Source organism: Mobula birostris, chromosome 1, assembly GCF_030028105.1.
Source record: "Mobula birostris isolate sMobBir1 chromosome 1, sMobBir1.hap1, whole genome shotgun sequence".
Lineage (NCBI taxonomy): Eukaryota > Metazoa > Chordata > Chondrichthyes > Myliobatiformes > Myliobatidae > Mobula > Mobula birostris.
The window spans coordinates 234,450,106-234,466,360 of NC_092370.1; the positions used below are offsets into that span (position 1 = coordinate 234,450,106).

Below are 16,255 nucleotides of genomic sequence, written 5' to 3' on the forward strand. Positions count from 1 at the left end.
GAACTAAGACAATGGCCAAATCAGCCATGATCTTATTGAATAGTGGAATCCGCTCAACAGGCCAGATGGCCTCCTCCTGTTTCTTATGTTTCCTATTAAAGGATTAGAATCCTTGAAGTTCTCTAATTCTAGAATGAAATGAGAGCTTCACGGAGACATTACAGGTTGGAACCAGTGACTAGGAGGCACTGGTCTGTCACAGAGAGAACAGGACAGAGGCTCATCAAAGTGGGGAGACTGGCAGGGAGGTTCCATCATCTACTTTGTGATTAGCCCTGAGGAGATATCTGTGCCAGAAAAGAGTTATTCACCCCAACAGGTCACTGCTGGGCTCCAAGAGGTCTTTCCTCACTCTCACAGTGAGCAGATGGGAGACAGCAAAATTGATCTACGTCCATCTGCAGCCTTCAGTCCTATCCACATAAAGTGGGTGTCCAAACCTTTCTACAGGCTCTAGCTGGCAGACTGCACCACATGGGAGGAACTCTTATGCAAGCAACAGTCTAGCACCAAGTATCCGAAGCTGTAATCTGCTGAGCCACCTTGGGGCCAAAGTCACTGAAGTCACTCACAGAGCCTACACCCACGTATATGTTGCGGTCGAGTACAGTACACGTGCTTGTGGCCAGATAAAAACTGTGGGCACTGCTGATTATTTTCACAAACTACAAGTTATAAACAACACCCAAAGCTCTTTGAGCAGAATAAGAGTGACTCACCAATTCCAATCGACTTGCTCATCCAGCCCACCGGTCCTCTTCAGGAGGGACTCCTTAAAGGGAACCCATATCAGTTATTTGCCAAAAGCATGTGTGCCTGCAGTCGCTTATTGAAGCCTCATTTAAAACCGGGGGAGAAGTCCAAGTTTAAAGGGGTGGGAGGGATTGTTCCCTTAGAGCGGAGTTTCCCAACTTGGGGTCCGTGGACCCCTCAGTTAATGGTAGGAGTCCACAGCATTAAAAAGAGGCTGGGAACCCTTGCCTAGTTCAAACCTTGCCTTATTTTTGAAATAAAGCATCCTGGCATTTTGACAGTGGCTAATAGGGCATAGCCCTGATAGTGTTGGGGAGCTGAGTTGAAATTCAGGCCAGCTCAATGGTTGATGGTTGTTCAAGGCTGTAAGTCCCTCTGTAAAATAGGCAATGCTTACTTGCCGTGTGCACCTGCCACATGACCAAGGAAAAGTCATGCACTGCTCTTCCTCCTCCTGTGTCAATTACCGGTATTGTACCCCCTCGAATGAATCGATACTATCATTTTTCAGAAACAGGCCCCTCTGCCCACAATGTCTGTTCTGACCACCTCAATCCCATCTGCCTGTAGGTGGTATATATATCCTCCATCCCATGCCTGTTCATGTATCTGTCTAAATCAGGGGCTTCCAGCCTGGGGTGCACGGAGCATTCGGTTAATGGTAAGGTTCCATGGCATAAAAATGGGTTGGGAACCCCTGGTCTAAATGGTTCTTCAACTCTGCTATTGCATTTGCTTCCACCATTGCCCTTGGCAGCACATTTCAGGCACCCACCACTGCGTGTGGGGGAAAAAAAAGTGTCATGCAAATTAGCATCAAGCTCTCTCCCTCACACATTAAAGCTGTGCTCCCTTGTACATAAAACTTCCAGACCAAGAGAAACTGACTATCTACCCTTTCCTTCATTGATTCTGTTATGGTTATTATTCTGTGCATTTTTTGAGTATGAGCAAAGACAATTAATCTCAGGGCTGTATATGGTGACGTATACGTACTTCGACAATAAATTTACTTTGAACTATCGATGCCTCGCATAATCCGATAAAATTCTCTCAGGTCACCCCTCAGCCTCTGATATTCCAGAGAAACGAATCCGAATCCACAAATACTCTCTAGTCCACGCAACACACTAGTGGATCTCTTCTGCATCCTCTCCAAAGCCTCCTCATTCTTCTGGCAATGGGACAACTAGAATTGCAAGTAACACTCCAAATGTGGTCTAACCACCATTTTATACAAATGTAGGGATTCTGCACAATCCTTACATACCGTGTGCCTCGTTGAAATTAATTTGTTTTCTGCCGTATGGCGAGATGGGAAACAGATTAGAGTTTACATTATTTTCATTAACTCTTTTCCAAATCAAATAGGGAGTCATAGAACCAAGCAACACAGAAAAGAGCCCTTCGGCCCTACATGTCCATACTAACTGACCATCAAGCACTCATTCATCCCATTTTGTTCTCCTCACATTCCCATCAACTATCCCCAGATTCTACCACTCTCCTGCACAACAGGGGTAACTTACAGTAGCTAATTAGCCGACCGAATTGCACATCTTTGGAATGTGGGAGGAGACTGGAGCACCTGGAGTCAGAGTGAGAACACGTAAACTCCACACAGACAGTCGGGATTGAACTCAGGTCACTGGAGACATGAGGCAGTGGCTCTACCAGCTACACCACTTTAAAAACATCGCAATGCTATCGATCAACACAATAATGCACAAGCCTGAAAGCACATACCACCAGGATCAAAGTCAGCTTGCGTCCCACCACTGAACAGTCTCGTAGTATAAGATGGACTTTAGACCTTACAATCTGCCTCTTCACATCTTGCCCTTATTGTCTGCCTACACGTTCTCCGTAACACTTTATTCTGCATTGTTATTGCTTTGCCCTTGTACTTCCTCTAAGTGCTGATGAGATGAAATGATCAGTATGGATCAAAGCTTTTCGCTGTACCTCGGTACATGTGACAATAAAGCACCAATTTACCATGGGCCTGTATTGTGCTGTAGGTTTTCTATGCTTCTAAAGTACTGATTAAGGAAGAGCACGGTGATGGAGGTGTCTATGCATAAACACGAGATTAGTTCAGGTAAAGTTTTTTGGGATGTGCTTTTGCTCCCTAGACTGACTCTCCTGAATTTAGTTGCACTTTGGGACGTGTCAGAAGGTTATCAAGAGACAAGCAGATTGGTCGGACATGAACCAATGAAATCATCCAAACACACAGTGACAGGAAACACACAATAAGGAGCTCTTCGTAGTCCTGCATTCATATAGCAGCTGTCAACATCCTTCTCAAGACATTATTAATTACTTGCACCATTTTATTTAACTATTTAATAAAAATATACTTAACGTAATTCATTTTTTTCTATTATTATGTATTGCAGTACACTGCTGCCAGAAAGACAAAAAATTTCACGAATTATGCCAGTGATATCAAACCTGATTCTGATTCAACGAGATGCTTTTGTTATCGGCCAAATTGCACACAGCAAGATTCCATAACAGTGTAATAACTGCATAATATGTTTTTCTGATTAAGGGGTAAGTACTTATTCAGTATGACACAGTAGCAGGCCACTCAGCCCATCTGATCTATACAGGTTCCCAGCAGAACAATCCCATTAACCCCATTCCCTCTCTAATTTCTCTGTACCTCCAACGTATTCGCTCTTGCACTCACTGTCTCTTTGACATTTACCTACCCTGGAAAATGAGCCCATCACATCTTTGGGATGTGGGAGAAAGCCAGAGCACCCAGGGGAAACCCAGCCTGTCAATGAGAGAACTTGTAACCTGCACAGACAGCAGCAGGGGTCAGGACTGGACCAGATCATAAGGACTGAGAGGCAAAACACAGGGACAGTTCCCACCCCCACCTTTACTGAAGGGAAATCCCCATGGACTCTGCATTTCACTACCTCGGCAAAGCAGGCAACAGAATCAAAGACACCTCTCTTCCCAGCCATTCTCTCTCCCATCGGGCAGGAGATACAAAATCCCCAAATTACACACCACCTGGCTCAAGATCAGCTTCTATACCGCTGTAATAGGACTACTGAATGAACCTCCTGAACAACAAGATGGATTTTTGACCTCACCACGTACATCTCCATGATATTTCCACTCACCTAAACAATTCTATCATAGAAGATGCAAAAGCCCCGAATTACACACCACCAAGCTCATGGACAGTTTCTATCCCACAGTTAGAGGACTACTGCATGAACCTTTAGCCGGATAAGATGGACTCGACTTCACCATCCGCCTCACCATGGCTCTTCCACGTTGTCTGTCTATACTGTACTTACCCTGTAACTAACACTATATGTAACATTGTAATTGTAACACAGTATGTAACACTAAGTGTAACACTATATACAATACTGCATTTTGTTATTGTTTTACTCTTGTACTCTCGACGAATCAATGTTGCAAAAGATTTGTAGGGGCAGCATGCAAGAGAGTTTCCAATTGTAACTTTGTACATGTGACACCAATAAACCAATTTTCAACTTACCAATCCAGTCACCTCCAAGAAGTGGATGATTCTCTTGTCATCTGCTGAACCTATAAGATACAATGCAACAGTGTCACAATTCCCTATAGGAAGCACAAAATACTCTGCAGATGCTGGGGTCAAAGCAACACTCACAACACGCTGGAGGAACTCAGCAGGTCGGGCAGCATCCGTGGAAAAGATCGGTCGACGTTTCAGGTCGGAATTCTTCGTCAGGACTTCATCAGGACAGTCCTGACGAAGGGTTCCGGCCCGAAACGTCGACCGATCTTTTCCACGGATGCTGCCCGACCTGCTGAGTTCCTCCAGCGTGTTGTGAGTGTTGGTTTGGGATATAGAAAGATAGGCAATTTGGTACCTGTTACAGGGTAAATTTCCTTCAAAGGGTAAATCACCTGTTCAAAGAGACAAAATTATTAGCTTTGTTACCAAACAAAATGGAGATACAAGAGACTGCAGATGCTGGAATCTGGAGCAAAAGAAAACACAAACTGCTGGAGGAACTCGGCAGGTCGAGGAGCATCCGCAGAGGAATATGGACAGTCAATGCTTGGACTGAAACCTTTCATTCACACTGGGATTTAATCCAGATGAGGGGTGAGATGGCATATTGGACTTCATTATGCGAGTTGATTGAGTTAAAGAACCGGGAAGTCACAATGCAGCTCTATCAAGTCCCTGGTTAGACCACACATGGAATATTATGTTCAGTTCTGGGAGAATGTGAAAGGTTTAGAGAAGGTGCAGGGGAGACTTACCAGGATGCTGCTTGGATTAGAGAGCATTTCTTATGAAGATAACTTGAGGAGGTTAGGATTTTCTCTTTGGAGCAAAGGAGGATAGGAGGTGACAGAGGTGTACAAGATGAAAAGAGGCATAGATCAAGTGGATAGCTAGTAACTTTTCGCCAGAGCGAACATGATTAATATCAGGGGACATAACTTTAAGGTGATTGGAGGAAAGTACAGGGGGTGGGAGAGGATACACAGAGACCGATGGGTGCATGGCGAGGGATGGAGATAGAGGCAGATATATTAGGGACATTTATGAGACTCTTCAATAGGCACATGGATGACAGAAAAATGAAGGGCTATCTAAGAGGGATGGGTTAGATTGATCTTAAGAGTAAGTTACAAGGTTGGCATAACATCGTGGGCCAACAGGCCTGTACTGTGTTGTAGCGTTCAATGTTCTATGCTGCCTGACCTGCTGAGTTTCTCCAGCTGTCTGTTATCTGAATTTTGGAAATGCAGGCATTTTGCAGGGAGCTCCAGAGGCCGTATGGCCTAATTTGCATGTTGTAGCACTGACATTCCAGGGACCCATGCACTCTCCCTCCCTGCCCACCCCCCCCAATCCCCCACATTCCCCACCAGTGTTCTGTCCCAATCACTGCCCAGACTTTAAGCTGGAGTTGACCCTGCCCTCGCTAGCACAGGGTTTCCACACCTCTCTACTAGTGGGCTCCCTCTCCCCTCCACCCAGTACTCCCACTGGCTTTACCCAGAGGTCTCTTCTTCCACAAGACATAGGAGCAGAAATAGACCATTCAGCCCAATGAGTCTGCTCCAGCATTTGATCATGGCAGATTTACTATCCCTCTCAACCCCATTCTCCTGCCTTCTCCCGTAACCTTTGATGCCCTGACTAATCAAGAACCTATCAACCTCCACTTTTAATGTACCCAATGACTCGGCCTGCACAGCCGTCTGTTGCAAAGAATTCCAGATTCACCACCTTCCGCTCAAAGAAATTCTTCCTCATCTCTGTTTTATAGGGAAGTCCTACTAGAATCCTGCTTCTAGCTATTCTAGTCTTTCTGCATGCCTTCTGGTATTTGACATTGCTTACCCTGGGAAAAAGATTCTGACCATCTCCCCAATCTGAGCCTCGCATAATTTGATGAACGTCTTTCATTCTGTGGCAAGGAATTCCACAGATGCACCACCCTCTGGTTAAAGAAATTCCTCTCTATAGGGATGTCCTTGTCTTCTGAGGCCATGCCCTCCGGTCTGAAGACTCTCCCACTATTGGAAACATCCTCTCCCTGTTCACCCCCCCTCCATTCTGTGCCTCTGCCCTCCTCTCCCCCACCCTCCCAGTGCTCCCTCCTGCCTCCACCTTCCAATGGCCAGCATTCCTTGGCAATGCTATTGCCCCCTGGTCTGTCCACTTACCCCCCCCCCCCACCTTCCTCACTGTAGGAGGAAATGGAGGGAGTGAGAGAAAGGCAAAAGTGATCCAGGCCACCTCACCCATCACCCACCACTGTTGCCCCTGCCTTGAGCAACGTCAAGAGCCTCTCGAGGTCTCTGTCTGCTCTCCTCATCCTACCACCCGCCAAAACTTCACACCATCTTAAAAGTTTCATATCTCCCAGGCATATATTCTGATCAACCATTCTAGTTAGTGCTTCCCCACCCCCTTTATTACCCCCATTGCTGCACTGTAGACTCTTTAATCTGCTTTTTATAATGTTTTATTGTAAATATATACTGGCTTTTATTGATGCACATTTTATTCCATACCCATCCTTTAACCTCTAAAATAAATAATATACACACACACACGATTATGTATTTCTTATACAATTCTTTGAAATTGTGGACATGTCACATCCAGACCAATACACCACAGCAAATTCATAATACGTATTAATGTACATGGTGAAAAAAGCTAATTCCTTGATCCATCCATCACCCCCCCTCCCACTTACCCACCCTGGACCGATTGCTGCCGTGTCCTCCCCACATTTACCTGCTCCCTGAGGGTTCCATCAGTGAAGTATGGCTTCTGGGGTAGAAAGAGTATCCCACGGGGCCCAAAGCAAGTCGCCATGTGGACAGAGCCTGCAGGTGAAGACAGAACACATCAGAGAGGTTTCATCTCTTGCTCAACACCCACCAACTACTTAAAGGCTTTCCTGTGGCACAAGGATCAGATATGGGGAGCGTGGGTGAGGCCTGGTCACACAGGCTGGCGGAGCTGACTCGAGGAGCTGTGTGATGCACTTCTGCAGACACAGGAGACTGCAGAGGCTTGAATCTGGAGCAACACACAAAATGCTGGAGAAACTCAGTACGTCAGGTAACATCAATGGAGAGAAATGGACAATCGATGTCTCTTCGAGGTTCAGTGACTTCATCTGAACGAGAAAACTAGAGGGGAGATAGCCAGTATAAAGAGTCACAGCCAAAGCCACAGTTATCGTCATATATATGGTACATGTACAGGTGCAATGAAAAACATACTTACTGCAGTATCACAGGCACAAGGAATAATGTAGCACATACAGGTGGAGAAAAGTGGTGGAGCAGGAGATGGCAAGTAATAATAATTATAATTATCATCATCAAAAATACATAATAAAAGACCAACAAATTCAAGATGATAAATGCAGAAAATGCCAAGAGAAACCAGAAACAATCCAACACATCAGAGGATCCTGTAGCAGTTTAACTCAATCTGATGACTTACACAGGCACAATCAAGTGGCAAACATCATTCAACAAAAGCTTGCTTTAATATACAATCTCATAAAAGACACCATACCTTACTATAAATAAAGCCTGATCCAGTTTTAGAGTCAGATTACCACAGATTATATTACAACTGATCCATTATTACATATAGGACAATCCATTATAACTGTTCAGATATAATATTACAGGGTAAACAAGCAAAAACAACTTACTTAAGAGATATAGCCACTCCAAACACACATAATTTACAGAAATCAATAAAGGAAAAACACCAAAAATATAAGACCGTAAGATTTAGGAGTAGAAGTAGGCCATTCGGCCCATCAAGTCTGCTCCGCCATTTAATCATGGGCTGATCCACTTCATTCAGTCATCCCCACTCTCCTGCTTTCACCCCATATCCTTTGATGCCTTTGCTAATCAAGAACCTATCTCTGCCTTAAATGCACCCAATGACTTGGCCTCCACAGCCGCTCGTGGCAACAAATTCCACAGATTTACCACCCTCTGACTAAAGTAATTTCTCCGCATCTCAGTTCTAAAAGGACGTCCTTCAATCTTGAAGTCGTGCCCTCTTGTCCTAGAATCCCCTACCGTGGGAAATAACTTTGCCATATCTAATCTGATCATATATGCCAGAGAGCTGTTGAGGGACCCAGGGAAGCCACAGGTGCATCCTCTGCTGATGAAGCCAGTGTCCCAGCAGCTTCATCATGAGGAGAGGAGATTCACAGTCCACTGCCCTTGACATCAGCCAACCATGAAGGCCCAGGGAGGGAAACTGCCCCCTGCAGCAGTCTAAACGGGTGCACTGGGCATTTGACTGCTACTGAGCGGTATAGGCATTACCATTTTTCTCACTTTTCCTCACTTAATCCCTCGCAATGGGGTGCCCATCTATAGGGGGACGGATAGCAGGATGAAAGGCACAGACAGCACAGGTGAAGTATTTACTCTTCAGGACAGAAATCTCAAATACACTGCCAGGGAAAGGAGCAGAAGCAGATATGGTAGCAATGTTTAAGAAGCACATGAACAGGCAAGGAAAAGAGGGATTTAGATCATGTGCAGGTGGACAGTTTTAGTTTTATTTGGCACCACAGTCAACACAGACTTCATGAACCGAAGGCCCGAAACCTCTGCTGTAACGTTACAGGCCCTGTGTTCTACTTTCTAAGTATTTTAAGGAGCTCGATAAATATTTGAGAGATCTAGAAATAGAGGGGTATGGAGAAATGACACAGAAGAGGAGGTGAGGCCAAAATAAAACAGCCATAATGATTTTGAATGATTTAGGAATTCAGGTAGGGCAGAAGGCCTACCCCTGCTCCTGTTTACTAGTGGTATTGTGTATCTTCCAGCCAATCAACCAGCCTTTTAAGGTTACAGCTGTCAAGGTTCGAAAATAAGGAATTTCTTTCCTAAACATCTTTACCATCGGTGGGACTAGCTGAGAGTAAGAGTTCGGCATGGACTAGAAGGGCCGAGATGGCCTGTTTCCATGCTGTAATTGTTATATGGTTATATAGTGATATATTTGGTCAGTATGAACCAGTTGGGTCGAAGAGCCTATTTTCATGCTGTGACTCCAAGACAGTATAATGCATACTCAAGATCGTAGGAATGGATGGATTTGCATAAACACGAGGAAGTCTGCAATTGCTGGCAATCCAAGCAACACACACACACACACGCACAAAATGCTGAAGGAACTCAGCAGGACAGGCAGCATCAATGTAAATAAATAAACAGTCAACATTTCCAGCTGAGACCCTTCTTCAGGACCAAGGAACTCAGCCCCAAACGTCGACTTTTTATTAATTTCCATGGATGACCTACTGAGTTCCTCCAGCATTAATGAGACTGGTGAACTCACGCTGATTTGAGTGTATTGTATTTTACATTGACTCTTCTACTATAAATTATTATAAATTACTATGATTGCACATTTAGACGGAGACGTAATGTAAAGATTTTTACTCCTCATGTATGTGAAAGATGTAAGAAATAAAGTCAATTAGACAGTTTCGCATTTCTATGGAACCTTTCATTCCTCCTACGGCAGATCTCCAGCTCCTTTAAACTGCTGAGACACTTCTGAAGTACAGTCTCTGTTGTAATATTACCATAAGACGTAAGAGCAGAATTAGGCCATTCAGTCCACCAAGTATGACCCATGTACCCTGGGAGAGCAGACAGGGGCAGGTGTCATTGGACCCATATACACCTGGGAGAGCAGATAGGGGCAGGTCTCATTTGAAAGAGGATGCAGCTGACAACACAGAGCTCCCCTCAGCTTCGCACTGGAGGGTCAGCCTAGATCTGTGGGTTCTATGCCTGGAACCCTCTTTCCCACAGCTGAGGAGGTTGGCTGGTTTTGATCAGTCAGTCATAGAATCTCAGAGCATTGAGACAGATGGTGGACAGGAAAAGGTACAATCCCCTGGATGAAATGATCTGAAAGTCTTACCGTGGGCAATCTTCCATAATCCGTTCAGTACCCGTAACAGGGTGGTCTTCCCTGTGCCTGTGTTGCCTGTGACCAGCAGGTTGTGTCCTGTGCTGACCTCCAGTGTTAAGTTCCTCACCAACAGCTCCTCAGAGGACAGGGAGGTAAAGGACACCTGGTCCAGTGTAAAAGCGATGTGGTTGGAGTCCTTCTCCTTCTCCTCCTCCTCCTCTTCCGAATCCATGCTGCTCCTGGAGAAGGTCAGGGTGACAATGTTAGCTTTGCCAACACGGCCCCTGGAGACCCGTGAGACCACACCACATCCCGCAAGCACCACCAGCTCCCAGTAAACCTGGTGAATGTCACCCTCAACCATACGGGAGAAAAAACGCTGGGGGATCTCAGCCGGTCAGGCAGCATCTGCAGTGGGAAATTGTTGACAGTCTCAACCTAACACGTGGATGAAAGATAAATGAAGGACAATGTGGGAGGAAAATGTTAGATTGACTTTGAAGTTTGTGAGCTTGGCACAACATGATGGGCCGAAGGGACTTACTGTGCTGTTCTGTTTTATGTTCTAGGAAACATCAACTGTCCATATCGGGTTGAGACCGTTCACCTGGACTGAGAGAGGAGAGACAGCCAATATAAACGTATTCACCCCCCTTGGAAGTTGTCATGTTTTATTGTTTTACAACATTGAATCACAGTGGATTTAATTTGGCACTGATCAACAGAAAAAAAAACCTTTCATATCAAAGTGAAAACAGATCTCTACAAAGTGATCTAAATCAATTATAAATAAAAAACTCAAAATAATTGCTTAAATATTCACCCCCTTTAATATGACACACCAAATCATCACTGGTGCAGCCAACTGGTTTTAGAAGTCACGTAATTACTTAAATGGAGATCACTATGTGCAGTCACGGTGTTTCAAATGTAGTAAAAATATACCTGGATCTGGAAGGTCCAACTGCAGGTGAGTCAGTATCCTGGCAAAAACAACACCATGAAGACAAAAGAACACTCCAAGCAACTCCATGAAAAGGTTAATGAAAAGCACAAGTCTGAACTTGGATACAAGATTTCCAAGTCACTGAATATCCCTTTGAGAACAGTAACGTTAATCATCAAGAAATGGAAAGAATATGGCACAGCTGTAAATCTGCCTAAAGCAGGCTATGCTCAAAGACTGAGTGATCGTGCAAGAAGGGGACGAGTGAGGGAGGCAATCAGAAGACTATGACATCGCTGGAGGAGTTACAAGCTTCAGTTGCTGAGATGGGACAGACAGCGCATACAACACTGGCGTATTCAGTGGCGTAAGTCAAACACTGCCCATCATCAAAAACACACCATCCCTACTGTGAAGCATGGTGGTGGCTGCATCATGCTGTGGGGATGTTTCACTGCAGCAGGCCCTGGGAGGCTTGTGAAGGTAGAAGGTAAAATGAATGCAGCAAAATACAGGGAAATCCTGGAGGAAAACCTGATGCAGTCTGCAAGAGAAATGCGACTTGCGAGAAGATTTGTTTTCCATTAAGACAATGAGCCTAAACATAAAGCCAAAGCAACACAGGAATGGCTTAAAAACAACAAAGTTAATGTCCTCGAGTGGCCAAGTCAGAGTCCAGACCTCAATCCAATTGAGAATTTGTAGCCGTACTTGAAAAGGGCTGTTCACTCACAATCCCCATGTAATCTGACAGAGTTTGAGCAGTTTTGTAAAGAATAATGAGGAAAAATTGCAGTGTCCAGGTGTGCAAAGCTGATAGAGACCTATCCACACAGACTCAAGGCTGTAATTTCCGCCAACAGTACATCTACTAAATACTGACTTGAAGGGGGTGAATACTTAACGTAGAAACATAGAAAACCTACAGCACAATACAGGCCCTTCAGCCCACAAAGCTGTGCCGAACATGTCCCTACCTTAGAAATTACTAGGCTTACCTATAGCACTTATGTAATCAATTATTTTGTGTTTTACATTTGTAATTACATTAGATCACTTTGTAGAGATTTGTTTTCACTGTGACATGAAAGAGTCCTTTGCTATTGATCAGTGTCAAAAAAAAAGCCAAATTAAATCTTCTGTGATTCGATGTTGTAAAACAATAAACTTCCAAGGGGGTGTGGGGAGTGAATACTTTTTATAGGCACTGTGAAGGGGTGAGGGGAACTGGTAGGAGAAGAGCTAGCAAATGGTTGGTGGATCCAGGTGATAGGCAGATGAAGGGAAAGCAGAGGAAGTGTGAGAAGCGGGCATCATGGCCTTTCCAATCCGTGTGAGTGGCAAAGTGCTGTCAGTGGGACACACTGCAGGCTCCTGCCAATCGCAAGTTAGGGCCAAGGAGGCTCAGCAGCGCCTCTACTTCAGCAGGAGGCTAATAAGGAAATTTGGCGGGTTAACCCTCACCAATTTTTTATTGATTGTCCACAGAAAGCATCCTATCTGGATGCATCGTGGCTTGACAACTGCTCTGCACGTGACCACAGGAAACTGTGTGTGGACACAGCTCAGCACATGACAGGATCCAGTCCCCTGTCTACGGGGACTGCCTATACTTCGCTGCCTTAGTTGAGCAGCCGACATAGTCAAATACCCCACCCACTCCTCTTCGCAGCCCCTCTTGTTAGGCAAAAAGATAGGGGGGATGGGGGATGGAAGGAGGGAAAAGGGGAAAGGTGGATGGAAAATGGGGTCGGGTTAGTGCTCGTTGCTGTCAGTGAGACTTACTCCTCAGATCCGGGTGGGTGTCTGGCTGTTGAGCGCTTGCCTGTCTGGTGCAACATGGAGAGCTTAACAATCACCTCTTGTAGTTCCCCGATTCTGTCAGCAACAGCACAGAGGAGACAGAGAAACACAGTGAGGATCGATGGGATGTGAAGGGTGGCCCCCAACACGGCCATGAATAAAATTCAACTCAAAGGGCCTTCTATACTGAGTGACCTCTTACTGTAGCAGGCACCGCGTCAGTCTCATAATCTGAAGGTCTGGGTTTGACACCACTGTTAATGTAACACTTTACAGCACCAGTGCACAGGAGATTGGGGTTCAATTCCTGACGCTATCTGTAAAGAGTGTGTACGTTCTGCCTGTGATCACATGGGTTTCCTCCAAGCGCCCTGGTTTCCTCCCACATTCCAAACGCGTACAGGTTAGCGGCAGTAAGTTGTGGCCAGGCTACGTTGGCACCAGAAACGTACTCTGCTTCGGCCTACCAAGCCAGTGGTAACCATCAAGCCCCAGTCTAGACTAACCCCGTTTTCCACGTCGAGCCCCACTCCCTTCCATGCTTTAGCAGTTCAAACCCACATAATGCTCCTGGTCTGGTCTCAGCAGGGCCATGTCTCCCCGCAGAAAGATGTATTTACTGTTCTAGTCAAATCCCCAGGTCAAAAATAAACACAACTTTTGTAACTGCTTCCTGTACCCACAAAGTCAACCTTCAGTCATTTGTACACAAGGATACCCAGGTCCTTTTGAACATCAATGCTTTCAAACTCTAACCATTTAAAGTACAGTCTACTTTTCAAGATTCAGGATTGTTTAATGTCATTTCTAATACACAAGGGGTTACTCCAGATTCAATACAAAACACATTAAGATAAAGAATACAGTAATATAAAAACACAATAAATACAAGACCATAAGATATAGGAGCAGAATTGGGCCATTTGGCCCATCACATCCGCTCCGCCATTTCATCATGGCTGATCTAGTTTCCCTCTCAGCCCCAATCTCCTGCCTTCTCCCCATTTCCTTCATGCCCTGACCAATCAGGAATCTATCAACCTCTGCCTTAAATATACATAAACACTTGGCCTCAACAGTCAATCGTGGCAATGAATTTCACAGATTTACCGCTCTCTTCATCACCGTTCTAAAAGGACACCCCTCTATTCCGAGGCTCTGCCTCTGGTCTTAGACTCTCCCACCATCGGAAACATCCTCTCCACATCCACTTTATCAAGGCCTTTCCACATCAATCGGTTTCAATGATGGGTTTCATAAGATAGCTTATACAGGTAGATAATATATAGCATGAGTTTCTGCCTGTGGGTAACCACTCATTTTCTTAGGTTCTTTTTATGCTGTCTGCAATTCATTCTGCTGGTGTATATTCCCCTAAATCCTCTGAGCCCTCCTTACATGTGGCACAGTCATCAAGCTTAGCGACTGGATGGATTTCTAGGAACTCTCCAGCTGCCTGAACTGTTGAGTATTTCCAGCAATTCTGACTTTTTAAATTTGAGGATATCTTACACAAATCAATGATATTAATAATGAACAGTTTGGTGTTCCAGCACCAATTTCTGCGACATAGCCCCCCGACTCAAACGTAGCCCATTCACAGGGAGTGTGATTAACCAATCACCATCCACACCAGTTTTCTATTCCAAACAGTTGTGTCTAATTTTATTTAAAAACCTCTTGTGTGGCATCTCAAAGAGTCTTGTCAAATTCAGATCTTTTAGTTATCCCTTCAGTTCAGTAATTAGAGCATCAAAAAAATCTAGATTTGTCAAATGTAAATCCATAAATCCTCTTATACATCATTAACTTGCCCAGTCCAATTAATATTATTTCCAAGATCCCTGTTACCTGTTTAATAATAGATTTTAACATTTTTTCCACAAATGTCAGATTATCTGGTTCACAGTTCCCTTTTTAACTTCTGCTGTCTTACTTAAATAATAAAGTTACTTTTGTCACCTTACATGCATAAGACTTAGGAGCAGAATCAGGCCATTTGGCCCATCGAGTCTGTACCATCATTTCATCATTGCTGATTTATTATCCCTCTCAACCCCATTCCCCTGCCTTCTCTCTGCAACCTTTGACGTCCTTACTAATCAAGAAGCCATCAACCTCCCTTTAAATATTCGCGATGACTTAATCTCCACGGCTGTCTGTGCAAATGAATTCCACAGATTCACCACCCTCCGGCTAAAAGAAATTCTTCCTCCTTCCCTGTTCTAAAGGGATTTCCGCTCCTTCTAGCTATTCTAGTCCTTCTGCATGTCCTCTGGTATTTGACAATGCTACCCTGGGAAAAAGATCCTGGCCATCACCCCTATTTGCACCTCACATAGTTTTATGAACTCCTATTAGATCTCCCCTCAGCCTCCAAATTTCCAGAGAAAACCAGTCGAGTTTGCCCAACGTCTCCTTGTAGCAATGCCATCTAATCCAGCAAGCATCCTTGTACCCTCTGCAGAACCTCCACATCCTTCCTGTAATAGGGCAGTGGTACTGCACACAAGATTAAACTAAATTACTTCTAATTTTTTTCCTTCAAATTTCTACCAAATTATGCTCACCGATCCCTACAGGATCCTTAAATACCTCATTACCAGTTTACTGTTTCTCAATGTACAACACTCTATGCAAAACATCCTGTTCTTTCATCAACCTATCAGCCTCTTCTACATGAGTTTTTTTATTCAGAGACAAAGTGTAGAACGGGGCCTATTGGCCCTCCGAGCCGCATCGCCCAGCATCCCACCTAATCACTGGACAATTTACAATGATCAATTAATCTACTGATCAATAGGTCTCTGGAAACTGGAGCATCTGCAGGAAACCCCTCATGGGAAGAACGTCCGAAGTTTCTTACAGAGGATGCCAGAATTGAACTTCAGACTCCGACACCCCAAGCTGCAATGGCGTTGCACTAACTGCTACATTACCATGGCGCCCCACGTGGAGTTTGTTCACCATGTTGTTATTGCTAGCATGGTTTGCCCAGTCCATACCCTCTTCCACACTCCCTCTCCTTCCCCTTTCCCTTCACTCTCTCCCTGCTCCTACACACCTCGATCTCTTCTCCTTCCTCTTGCTGTCACCCTTTTTCAAACTCCTCTCCCTCTCTCCCTCACCCCGCCCCCATGCTCTCTCGCGCTGGTGTGCTGTCACCTACCTGTGTGCATAGCCCGCGAGGTCGGACATGGTGGTGGAGAGGTCAATCAGGCGGCTGAAACAGTTGATCAGGTAGATGGACACGAAGGCGTTCTGTGAGAAGGAGA

General features: G+C 44.9%; 1 protein-coding gene across 7 annotated transcripts in view; it reads right to left on the bottom strand.

Moving 5' to 3' along the window:
* abcd4 (ATP-binding cassette, sub-family D (ALD), member 4) overlaps window positions 1–16,255 on the bottom strand; it is a 53,686-nt gene that overhangs the window by 12,035 nt on the left and 25,396 nt on the right. For all 7 annotated transcript variants that reach the window (XM_072273766.1, XM_072273757.1, XM_072273775.1 and 4 more), the window contains 7 exons: window positions 16,150–16,241; window positions 12,963–13,055; window positions 10,241–10,470; window positions 7,046–7,137; window positions 4,647–4,683; window positions 4,289–4,338; window positions 720–772 (listed from right to left, as the gene is read on the bottom strand). In XM_072273766.1, coding sequence (XP_072129867.1) covers window positions 720–772; window positions 4,289–4,338; window positions 4,647–4,683; window positions 7,046–7,137; window positions 10,241–10,470; window positions 12,963–13,055; window positions 16,150–16,241 — 647 coding nt within the window. The remainder of the gene's footprint in view (window positions 1–719; window positions 773–4,288; window positions 4,339–4,646; window positions 4,684–7,045; window positions 7,138–10,240; window positions 10,471–12,962; window positions 13,056–16,149; window positions 16,242–16,255) is intronic.